Here is a 12542-nt window from a genome sequence, read left to right as displayed (position 1 = left end):
GTTTTATAGTAATATGTAGAAATCATCTCGGTTCGGACATCCGATTGGTCACTGTATTGTGCACAAGTGACTGTCATACGCTACGAACACATATTAACTGTGTTCATAACAATTATGAACACAGTTTGTATATATTAATATGAACTCACAAGGTATAGCAGTTAATATATATTAATAGAATTTGGTTCAACACACTCTTCCATTCCACCATTCTTTTCATTTAATTTGCACAAAATGTTTCTATGTATCTCATGCCACATCTCTCTTTTAAAAGCACGTAATAAATATTTTGCTGTATGGCCAAAAAACGGTTTACTAAAAAAGACATCACATGGAAATAACAATCGATTTCAGAAAATATATCTACAAGACATGTTTACTTGATCAGTGTGAAGAACAGTTGTAGGACATTTGCATTCTTTTTATGACTATCCATTGATGAAAACTGGGACATATGATGAAACTGAAGCGAGTTAATGATGATAAATAATTAGAAACTTTAAAAGAAATTAAAATGCAAGAAGAAGTTCACACTTCTTATGACAATCCATTGATGAATAGTTCAAACACCAGTTTGGAGTGGAAGAAGTAAAACACGATATACAGTAATAAAGTGGAGAAACACAACTAAGAGTAAGAGGAGATTGAAGTTTGTTGTTGAAACTTGAAAGCAATGCATGATAAAATCAACTATCCTAAATCAAATTATAAAGTGTTAATATCATTTTATGGGATAATGTTCAAGGGTCTAAATAAATAAATGATACTAAATATTATCTGTAAATTTTTAAGTCATATCAGATGAACTAATTTAATTAAAGTTTATCCTTCAAGATATATTTATCTAGGATTTCAATTCTTTCATATAGCATAATATTTACATACTTTTAGATACAAGGAAAGAGAAGACTTCTCACCTATGTGTTTCTTATTATTCTTCTTCTGCCATTTGAATCCAATCAACTTTGATTTTAACATTAATTCAACTAGACTTGATCTGTTCCTTAATAGAAAAAAAAAACTTTACATTCACAAACTCAGGTAAAAAAAAGGTATTTCACCATGTTTTACTACACAAAAATGTATAAAAAGCAATTCCCCCAAGAAGCACAAGAACATACAAAAAATAAAAATAAAAACACTGATCTAGACTAGTACCCAAATATGGTAGAATCTAACATAGTTCAACTAAATCTTTAGTTACCTGGGTGTAGACTATGATCTACCTTGCATTAAATTCTCTCATTTCCCACTCTATTTGGTCATAATTTTTGCTCCTTTAAAGCATGAGTTTTGTATATAAACTTACATATATATATCTTTTTAAAGTTTGGAAATAACAGATTTGCCCATACACATTTTAATATAGCGTAAATGTTCCAATATATTTTGTTCCTCCACATATGTTACTCCCATTGACATCAATCTAATAAGACCTAATTAACCACTGCTAACTGTTACTCTGAATTAAAAAAATATATAAAAATTTTAAATTCCCACAAAACTGTTGTATTATCAATTATTTCTCCTCTATCATATTAGGTTTCTTTTTTTCTTTTTCACTTACCCTCTCATGACATCGAAATAAAATATTTTTTGAAGAACGATATCAAATATTAGAAAAATTGGAGACTAATAAAATGACATCATTGAAGAGTGTGGAAGCCTCCAAATGCTAATAAAATGTATATATATATATATATATATATATATATATATGGCTCTTTCTTCTTAATGCTATTATTAATTAACCTCATTCTTGGAGTTCAGTGGAATAGATACACATTGTGTTAATACCAGCTCTACAAAACTCAAAATGTGATTCCAAGCCCATATAAATTAGCTCAATAAGTAGGTCCAGCTTGATTTCTATTTGACATTTATAAGCAAGCAAGTTCAAATAATTTTCAAGGTATTGTTAAAGTTGACAAGCATACACCCGAAAAGTTAGAGAAATGGATCTAATCAATAGAAGCAGTTGACATGTTCGAGCAGGTTGGTGTATAATTCATTTCATAATTCATACCTGAAATTACATATTACAGTATCGATCTGATGTATATATTCCAAAAAAAAATGAACGCAATTGACTCATCTTATTGATCAGTTCCAAACTATATAATAAGTTCTATCAACAAATTAAAAGAATGAGCTCGATAACCATATTAATCGACCAATTAATAACGCCAACTATTTCCCCATTAGATTACGACTACAAATCCGGCACACTCCATTCCACAAAAGACGAAAACAAAGCACTTGGAATGTCTCGCTCGCCATATATCTTGGATGAAAATTGGTAATAAAGAATCAGAATCAAAGCCTGAAAACAAAAAGTCGAATGTAAAGAAATCAAGACGGTGGACAAAACCCGCAGATCAAATGGCGCAAATGAAAAGATCTAAACCTTTCGAGCGATGAATGCAGATGAATCTCACCGCAGACGACTGCGGACACCAACGTCCAGGATGGCGGATGTTCTCCATTTTAAACAATGGGGAAGCCTTGGACGGGTCAGATTTCAAGTGGGAGCGGGGCCATCAGAGATGAACGAACGGATTAGGATCAAGCACCGCAGCCCTCCACTATACGCACCATTGATCAGATGGATGCACGAATCCTAAGGAGGTAATAATGCCCGATTAGCTCGTACCCACTTCACAGTGCAGAAGAAGAAACAGAGGTTGAGAGTTTTACGATCATAAGAAATCAAGGAAAATTTTCTTCCAATACCCAAAGAAGTAGAAAAAAACACGGTTTTCATGTATTATTTTGCTGCAATCAAAGACATCCAATAGTGATTTAATACCCTGCATTTTATGTATATCAAAAACATAAGATGATCAGAGATGAAAGCAGAGATATTTTAACCAGCCAGGAAACAGAGGAAGATAGCAATCTGACTATAGCTCGACTACTTTCATCATACTTAGAAAGCATTTCAAGACTCTGTAGATGAACAGAAAACATATTTTGGAAACCATTGTTCACTGATTCAAAATGTTTACAAGACGTGTTTATATTGCTTTCTAACATGAAAAAAATAAGTTTTTAATACATGAGTTATACTATTTTGAATAGGGTTATATTGCTTTCTAATAAAGGACCAGAAATAATGTTAACCCTGTAAAAAAAAAATATCAGTCTAACTCAAGTTTTTCTTTAAAAATAATCAAGATTTCTTGGATATCAATGTAAAGTACAAGGTTTTTGAGGGAAAACAAGTAAACAAACCATTATTTGACCAAAAAAAAAAAAAAACAATTTCAAACTTAGGTGGGATCAAATAATTGTCAATTCACATTTTAAATAAATAACAAAGAAAAAAATGATCAAAATTCACTTAACTGATTCTCAAAGTTTAAAGGTGATTGGAGGGTGAGTTAGTAAAAAAATGGCTTGATTTACTCTAATTTTAAATAGTATTTTATTGATTTTTAAAAAAATTCATCTAGCGTCATAGGAAAACATTGTCAAAGTAAAATGAAGAGGAAAATAGAACACTAATTGACCCAAAAACTAATAATTTACTAATATCAGTCTTAAATTGAATCAAATAATTATAAATTCCTAATTTAAATGAACAAAAAAAATGAAAAAGTGGTCAAAATTCACTTCATAGCCCATTCTCAATGATATGAGGTGATTTCTCAAAAAAGAATATTTTTCTATTTTTAACTCTTATAAGTTCGGCAGTTTAAGTGAATTCCATCTTTAAAAGGCTGAATTCATGTCATCTTACTTTTTTTTATTACTGTAAACTGAAATTAAAATATTTTTAAGTCAAAAATAATTTCAATTACGTGGGACAAGATTCAGATGTACATGAGAGAAATCTATAAAGTTTTCCATCCTAAGCAATCATTGTAACCCCATTTTTTTTCATTTCTAACCAAACAACAAATTTTCTGTTTTTCACATCAACCAAGCTAACAAAAATATTTACTTTTTTTTCACAAATAAATGGCTAGAAAGATATATTATAAGGTAGATTTTCAATATGTACCTTTCCGAAAAGTTTTTTATATCATCTAAGCAATCAATTTAATTCTAAATTAAGCCTTCTTCGGAGAATATATCAAATCCTAAAAAATTTTAATTTGAAACATCTATTAAACAGAAATGCTTATTAGAAAATTTTATATTTTTGACAAAAATATTATCTAAAGTGCTTCAAAAACCATTACAAAGTGACCAATATGAGATTGTAGAAAACAATATGAAAACCTAAAGATTTTTTTGTGAGTCACATCTCATCAAAAGAGCCTCAAGAGAGTTTCTTTAGAGTATGCAACTAGAGATATATAGAAGACAGATAAAGATATAAAAATAAAGACAAAATTAACTCAATAGGATTAAGAAGAATAATTCTTATCGATAGGGCATGCAAAATGAGAAATCGCATCAAATCGATTCACTTTAAATTAATTTTTTCTAGTTTAATGACTATTTACCTAAGCCATTTTAGGCTTAGTGTCCAGGTATTTATATTTTATAAAAGGAGTATTATATGAGAAAAAGAAAACATGAGACACAGATAAGATAAAAAAGTTTTTTTCAGAGAACTCATCCAATAATTTATATTAAAAAATTATATTCATCCATCGGAGTTTAAACTTGCATGTAAATCATTTTTCTACATCCTAAAAAGCATTTAGAGTGTATCATCTATTTTATTAATCATTTGTTTTATTTTCAACTCTACAAAAATATCAAATAATATCACATATTAAATTATTATAATAAATATTTTAAAGCAGGACTTCAAAAGGATTCACAAAAATTAAGATATAAAGAAAAAGATAAAATTGACTTAATAAGGTCTGGTTCAGCGAAGAGAGAGAAAAAAAAAGAATCAAAGATATTTTCATATTTTATAAAAGAATAGATAGTATACGGGAAAAAAGAAATATGATACACTTGAGATAATAAAAAATAATTTTTTAAGAGAAATAATATAATAATTTATATTAAGAAATTTATATTGATCCCTCTGAAGTTGTAATTTACATGGAAATCATTTTATTACATCCTAAAAATGTAGTCATTCTGTACCATCTATTTTAGTGGATATTTATTTTATTTTCGACTCTGCACCAACGCCAAATAGTAAGATTCATTAAATTATCATAATAAACATCAAATAGATAATTTTCTATAAATTGAGTTTAATTTCAGCAAATAAAACTAATTATTGTGTCTACGACCGGAAAACGACTATTATAGAGAAAACTAATTATTACTTTCTCATCCTCGAAAGTCCTACAACCGGTCGAACTCACTCTCCCAGAAAACGAAAGTGGTGAAAAATTGGTTCCAATAATTGATGCTGCACCCCTCCTCCTCAAGTGCGTGGGACGTGCAGCCTCCAATAATCGATGTCGCCAATCGCCCTGTCGAAGGCCTCTTCTTGAGGAGAAGAAGTCATTGCAGTTGAAAAAACTTCAATAGTAGAAACAGATGAGTGAATTCGGGCGAATCGTGGTGAGATATTTTAATTATAGGAAAACTAATCATGTTTCCTCGAGTTGCTCGACAGCACGAGTATGCTTCCATCGTCGGCATCTGATCACAATCCAAAGGACTCCTCGTAGACATCTCACATCAGTAATAGCTTGAGTTTTTGGTCTGACTCATCAGGATTCTCAAGCTTCGGGAACAATTATGCAATGTATAATAATTCTACTTTGTCATGTGCCACTTACTATATTAATAGAATTTGATGCTACACACTCTTCTATGCCACCATACTTTGCATTTAAGTGGCACAAAGATTTTCTATATCTCTCGTTTTAAGCACATAACAAATATTTTGCCTATACCATTTACTATAAAAAAAATACATAACATGAACATAACAATTGATTTCAGATAAATGTTTACAAGACGTGTTTATATTGCTTTCTAACATGAAAAAAATAAGTTTTTAATACATGAGTTTTACTATTTTGAATAGGGTTATATTGCTTTCTAATAAAGGACCAGAAATAATGTTAACCCTGTAAAAAAAAAAAAAATCAGTCTAACTCAAGTTTTTCTTTAAAAATCATCAAGATTTCTTGGATATCAATGTAAAGTACAAGGTTTTTGAGGGAAAAAAAGTAAACAAACCATTATTTGACCAAAAAATAAAAAAAAACAATTTCAAACTTAGGTGGGATCAAATAATTGTCAATTCACATTTTAAATAAATAACAAAGAAAAAAATGATCAAAATTCACTTAACTGATTCTCAAAGTTTAAAGGTGATTGGAGGGTGAGTTAGTAAAAAAAACGGCTTGATTTACTCTAATTTTAAATAGTATTTTATTGATTTAAAAAAAAATTCATCTAGCGTCATAGGAAAACATTGTCAAAGTAAAATGAAGAGGAAAATAGAACACTAATTGACCCAAAAACTAATAATTTACTAATATCAGTCTTAAATTAAATCAAATAATTATAAATTCCTAATTTAAATGAACAAATAAAATGAAAAAGTGGTCAAAATTCACTTCATAGCCCATTCTCAATGATATGAGGTGATTTCTCAAAAAAGAATATTTTTCTATTTTTAACTCTTATAAGTTCGGTAGTTTAAGTGAATTCCATCTTTAAAAGGCTGAATTCATGTCATCTTACTTTTTTTTAGTTACTGTAAACTGAAATTAAAATATTTTTAAGTCAAAAATAATTTCAATTACGTGGGACAAGATTCAGATGTACATGAGAGAAATCTATAAAGTTTTCCATCCTAAGCAATCATTGTTACCCCAATTTTTTTCATTTCTAACCAAACAACAAATTTTCTGTTTTTCAGAACAAGCAAGCTAACAAAAATATTTACCTTTTTTCACAAACAAATGGCTAGAAAGATATATTAGAAGGTAGATTTTTAATATATACCTTTCCGAAAAGTTTTTTTAAACCATTTAAGCAATCAATGTAATTCTAAATTGAGTCTTCTTCGGAGAATATATCAAATCCTAAAAATTTTAAATTTAAAGATATACTGAAGATAAAATTGGCTCAATAGGATTAAAAAGTAAAATTTTTAACCGTAGGGCATGGAGAATGAGAGATCGCAGCAAACCGATTCACTTTAAATTGATTTTTTTTCTAGTTTAATGACTATTTACCTAAGTCATTTTCTTTGTAAGGTTATGTTAATGTGAAGGGTATTTGTATTTTATAAAAAGAGCATTATATGAGAAAAAGAAAACATGAGACACTTAATTAAAAATTTTATATTCATCCTTCCGAAGTTTAAATTTGCATCTAAATCATTTTCTACATCCTAAAAAGCATTTAGAGTGTATCATCTATTTTAGTAATTATTTATTTTATTTTCAACTCTACAAAAACACCAAATAGTATCACATATTAAATTATTATAATAAATATTTTATAGATATATTTTAGAAAGAGGACTTCAAAAGGATTCCTTGTGGGGGTCTTCTAGGAAAAAAAGATAAAATTGACTTAATAAGATTTGGAGAATGAGAGACACCGATAAATTGATTCATCAATAAGAGAAGAGAGAAAAAAATCGATTTACTTTGAACTGATTTTGTCTTTTTCGTTTTAACCACTATGGATCCAATCATTTTTTTTATAGGGCTAGGAAGATATTTTCATATTTTATAAAAGAATAGATAGTATATGTGAAAAAAAAAATGATACACTTGGTATAAGATAATAAATTTTTTTTTTTAAAGAGAAATAATATAATAATTTATATTAAGAAATTTACATTGATCTGTCTGAAGTTGTAATTTAAGTGCAAATCGTTTTATTACATCCATTCATTCAGAGTGTACCATATATTTTAGTAGATATTTATTTTATTTTCGATGACACATTAAATAAACCTCAAACAGATAATTTTCTATAAGTTGAGTTTAATTTCAGCAAATAAAACTAATTATTTTGTCTACGACCGGAAAACGACTCTTATAGACAAAACTTTGTTATCATATCATGCATCTGATTCTTGATAGTGAGATGGCCAAAGTGGACCGAAGAAAATTTGGTGGAATTGCTTTCTCATCCTCGAAAGTCCTACAACCGGTCGAACTCACGCTACCAGAAAACCGAAGTCGTGGAAAATTGGTACCAATAATTGATGATGCACCCTCCTCATGTGCGTAGCACGTGCAGCCTCCAATAATTGATGCCGTCAACCGCCCTTCGAAACCATCTTCTTGAGGAGAAGTCGTTGCAGCTGAAAATATCCATCCACTCTGAGAATCCTCTAACCTTTGTGCTTGGAGAAAGAAGGATCAGCCCTGCACTGCGATGTCGTCATGGATACTAGCAGGCTTGGGATCGCTCGGAGAGGCCTTCATCGGGAGCTTGATAGAAAAGATCAGCGACGATGCGATCCCAAGGTTGTCGGAGGTGTTCGGAATCGGAGCTAAGCCCGGAGACGGAACTGACCTCCTCAAGCTGAAGACTACTCTTACCGGGACTAAGCACATCATCGGCAGAGTCGAGAACATGTGGATTAATGATGAAGACACGAAAAAGCAATTGAAGGAATTGGTGATGGAACTGAAGGACACTGCTTATGACGCTTGACGAGATCCAGTTCCGGGTTCTGAAGAAACAGATGGAGCAACAAGGAGCACAGGGTGATGAGGCAAGTGTTGATGTTGATAGGAAGAGAGGATAGAATATCGTGGTCTTCTGCCAGTCCTGCAATTGAGCTATCGTGGTCTTCCCCCACACCTTAAGCGGTGCTTTGTTTTCTGTTCCCTGTTCCCCGAAGATTGTCGGTTTTATGAACCAGACTTGATCCAGCTTTGGATGGCAGAAGGCTACGTTGCTCAAGACAATATGAAAGACAATATGACGCTGGAGGCTATAGGAAGCAGTTACTTCCGTGAGTTAGTGAACAGATCTTTCTTTCAGGAAGCTCCTTGGGGATCGGCATATGTGATGCATGACCTGATACACGATCTTGCTCACTTTATTTCAGAGGGGGAGTTTTGCAGGATCGATGATGATGAGTCGAAAGAGATCCCTAGGACGACTCGTCTGTTAGCAACAGTAACCAATGGAACTAAGTTAATGGGGCTCTCCTGTTATGATAAATTGCGGACTCTCATGATCAATTACAAAAGTCATTGGTATGGCTTTGGAGTCAAGGGCTTTTCGTTCCCTCGGTTTGAAAGATTAAAAAACATTCGAGTATTGATATTGCAGAGCTGCGGCTTGCGAGAGTTGCCAGAGACAATTGGTGGCTCGATACACCTCCGCTACCTTGACATATCCCACAACCGTTACATTAGGAGGCTGCCAAAGTCATTATGTGGTCTTTACAATTTACGAGTACTGGATCTGCAGGGCTGTGAACTACAGAGTTTCCCACACGGCATGAGCAAGTTGATCAACTTGATGCATCTTAATGCGGAAGACGAAATAATTTCCGATATAAATGATGTTGGGAAGCTGACTTCTCTTCAAGGATTATCTTCGTTCAAAGTACTCAAGGATCAGGGACGCGAGGTTGCCCAACTAGGCGGTCTGAAACAGCTTCATGGACAACTTCGAATTTCCAACCTTGAGAACGTTGAGAGTAAACAAGAAGCAAGCAAGGCTAATCTGAACAACAAACAGTACCTTGATGCACTAGCCTTAGAATGGACATCGGATGATGGCTCCAGTTTAGACGGCAATGAATTAGTTGTGTCGGAGGAGGTACTTGAAGGTCTCCAACCACATCAGGCTCTCCAACGTTTGATGATCGTAGGGTACATTGGTGTCAGATCACCCAGTTGGCTGCAGGCACAATTGTTAGCGAACCTGATGACTCTTGGTTTGGAAAATTGCAAAGCATGGAAGGATCTTTCTTGTATCGGACAGCTACCGAATCTCAAGAACCTTTACGTGGGGGGAATGCCTGCAGTGAAACAAATAAGTCATGAATTAAGTACAGAGAGCAAGTTCTTGCCTAATCTGGAAAGGCTAGTGCTGATGGACGTGGCATTGGAGGAACTCCCGAGTCTTGGACAACTGCCGAGTCTCAAGGTTCTTCGCATCGAGAGAATGCCGGCAGTGAAGAAGGTGGGCTATGGATTCTTTGGTTCTAGAGACCAAGGCAAGTGTTTTCCTAGCTTGGAGAAGCTCAAGTTCAGGGACATGCCAGAATTGGAAGAGTGGTCTTGGCCTGATGGCCGACAGCTGTTTTCCTGCTTGCGAGTTCTTGAAATTGTACAATGCCCGAGGCTTAAGAGGTTGCCACCCCTCCCTCCACTTGAAACATTAAGATTAGATGAAGTCGGATTGACAGAAGTTGCAGGGTTACGGGAAGGAATCCATGGAGGCGGCAGTTGCATAACTGCTTCTCTTTCAACATTGACAATACGAAAATGTCCAAATCTAAGAAATCTGGAAGAAGGGTTGCTATCGCACAGCTTACCAAATATCCGTGACATTGAGATAGTGGAATGTGCGGAACTCATGTGGCAGCCGGTGAAGGGGTTTAAAGAACTCACCTCCCTTGTGGCATTGTCAATCCGCAGTTGCCCGAATCTCTTGAGCATGACGCGAGATGGGGACAATGACATCCTCCTTCCACCCCCGATCAAGCAACTAGTGCTGTCTGACTGTGGGAATCTAGGAAAATTGCTACCGGGCTGCCTGCACAATTTGACCTCACTCACACGATTGGAAATAGGCGACTGCCGGTGCATAGAGTCTCTTCCAGCAACGTCGCTGCTTCACCTGAAACGACTTCAATATCTGAAGTTTTGGAAATGTGGTGAGCTGAGATCAAAAGACGAGTTGTTGCTGAATGAAGGGAATAAGCAAGTGGAGGGTTCGTCGGTAACTGAATTATGCATCGACGACACAGCCCTGTTCAAACTATCGCTCTTAAGAAGGATACTTCCATCCGTCCGTGTTCTCACAATCTCAAACTTTCCTCGAGCGACGATGTCTGGTGAGGAGGAGCAGTTGCTTCGAAGCCTCACAGCTCTCAGATGGCTAGAATTCAAGGATTGCAAGAATCTACAATCGCTACCGACAGAGTTGCATGCCTTTCCCTCCCTTTGTCTTCTAACAATTATTGGATGTCCGGAGATTCAGGCGCTACCTGAGAATGGGCTGCCGATGTCCCTCAGGAATCTACATTTCGAAGACTGCCATCCGAGGCTGACGGAGCGGCTGGAGAAGCACTTGGCCGAGATGAAGAGCTCGGGTCGATTTTTGGCTGTTGACCCATTGGAGATACATGAAGGTACATCACATCCAACCATTGCTTCTCCTCATCGATACCATTGGTTTTTCGTTGTTTTCGGATGGTTTTCCTTCCTAGTCTGTGAGACCACTCGGTAATAGCTAGATTTTTATCCAAGAACATATAACTAAATACAAGACTTAGTAAGGGTTTAATTGTAAAAGGCACAATTTATTTCACTACATTTATGTTTTTTATGACTAGTTATTGGCAATTCTTTATACTACAATGATTTTACTTGTATTACGCTTTTATTATGAAAATATATTTAAATATATGTTGCTTTTAAGAAAAAGTATGAGAAGCATTTTATTTAGCATTTAAAATACATATAAAGTTTAAGATTTGTAAATTATATGTGTATGAAAAATTGTTTTTTATATATATATTAGAACGCATGTATTGAATGTTTACAAAATTCTTATGTTTTAAAAAATACTTAATTATGATAAATTTTGTCTGTACGAGAGTTACAATGTTTTCCTTGCTCAAATATTTTTTTTTAATTTTCAGATAAAAGGAGTAGCTCTGGATATCATTTGAAGAACTATTTAAGCGGATTGTACCTTTAACAGTATTGTACATTTAGATTACTTTTTAATGTGCTATTTGGATTTGAATGTTATGAACTTTTAAGGAGTTATTGAATTTATTGTAGAATGTAGAAACTATTGAAAATTAGATATTTTGGTATGGTATGTCGTCAATTTTAAGTTCCTATATCTATCTTTTGTCCAATAAATGCTTTAATTAGGGAAACCATTATTATTCTAATTATAGAATAATTGTCATAAAACTTAAGTAGGTTCTCATGAGAATTTGTCTTTTGTTCTTACGAATCAAATTCTTTATTAATGTGGAACATTTCAGAACACGCAACATGATCTCTAAGCATGTAATTGATTATGAAGTTGATACTATAGCACTGTATCAGTTGACACAATAGAACTTTTCAATGAACATAATATATCATGTCAAAAATCATAATGAAATTATAATCTGCATTGTGAGAGGAGGAGGTAGCAGGCTGACATAACTTATCTCATGGTCATTTGAATGGAGATTTAGGAGCATCTTGTCAATCTCATTTACCTCTTTTAGATGGATTTTGCATCTAAACTCACCTCTTAAAGTCATACCACATGGGGCTGGCAACTCTTTTTTGTTTTAGCAGACATCTCTACAAATGAAGCTACTTACTTGTGGTTTGACGCAAAAAAAAAAGTAAGGATGATCATAAGGGACTTACCATATTAATTATAACTTACGAGTCATATGGACCATATGCTTGTATGGTAAAAAATATTTTTTAGAATACAAA

The 12542-nt window shown here is 33.4% G+C and overlaps 1 protein-coding gene across 1 annotated transcript; it reads left to right on the top strand.

Annotated features, from left to right (window-relative positions):
• Positions 1–8196: 8196 nt before the first annotated feature.
• LOC135608049 (putative disease resistance protein At3g14460) lies at positions 8197–11943 on the top strand. The gene is made up of 2 exons (XM_065100465.1): positions 8197–11221; positions 11735–11943. The coding sequence occupies exons 1-2, from the start codon at positions 8788–8790 to the stop codon at positions 11791–11793; spliced, it is 2493 nt and encodes an 830-aa protein (XP_064956537.1). The 5' UTR covers positions 8197–8787; the 3' UTR covers positions 11794–11943.
• Positions 11944–12542: the final 599 nt, after the last annotated feature.

The sequence above is a fragment of the Musa acuminata genome, chromosome BXJ2-3 (genome assembly GCF_036884655.1).
Source record: "Musa acuminata AAA Group cultivar baxijiao chromosome BXJ2-3, Cavendish_Baxijiao_AAA, whole genome shotgun sequence".
Classification (NCBI taxonomy): domain Eukaryota; kingdom Viridiplantae; phylum Streptophyta; class Magnoliopsida; order Zingiberales; family Musaceae; genus Musa; species Musa acuminata.
The sequence above is the reverse complement of the archived record's forward strand: the minus strand, read 5'-3'. Positions and strand labels throughout refer to the sequence as shown.

Excerpts from the sequence above, each read along its gene's own strand:
- LOC135608049 (XM_065100465.1), top strand. The coding sequence starts at position 8,788 with ATGGCAGAAGGCTACGTTGCTCAAGACAATATGAAAGACAATATGACG. Across the intron at positions 11,222-11,734 it reads CCCATTGGAGATACATGAAG|ATAAAAGGAGTAGCTCTGGA; the intron begins GTACATCACATC and ends TTTAATTTTCAG.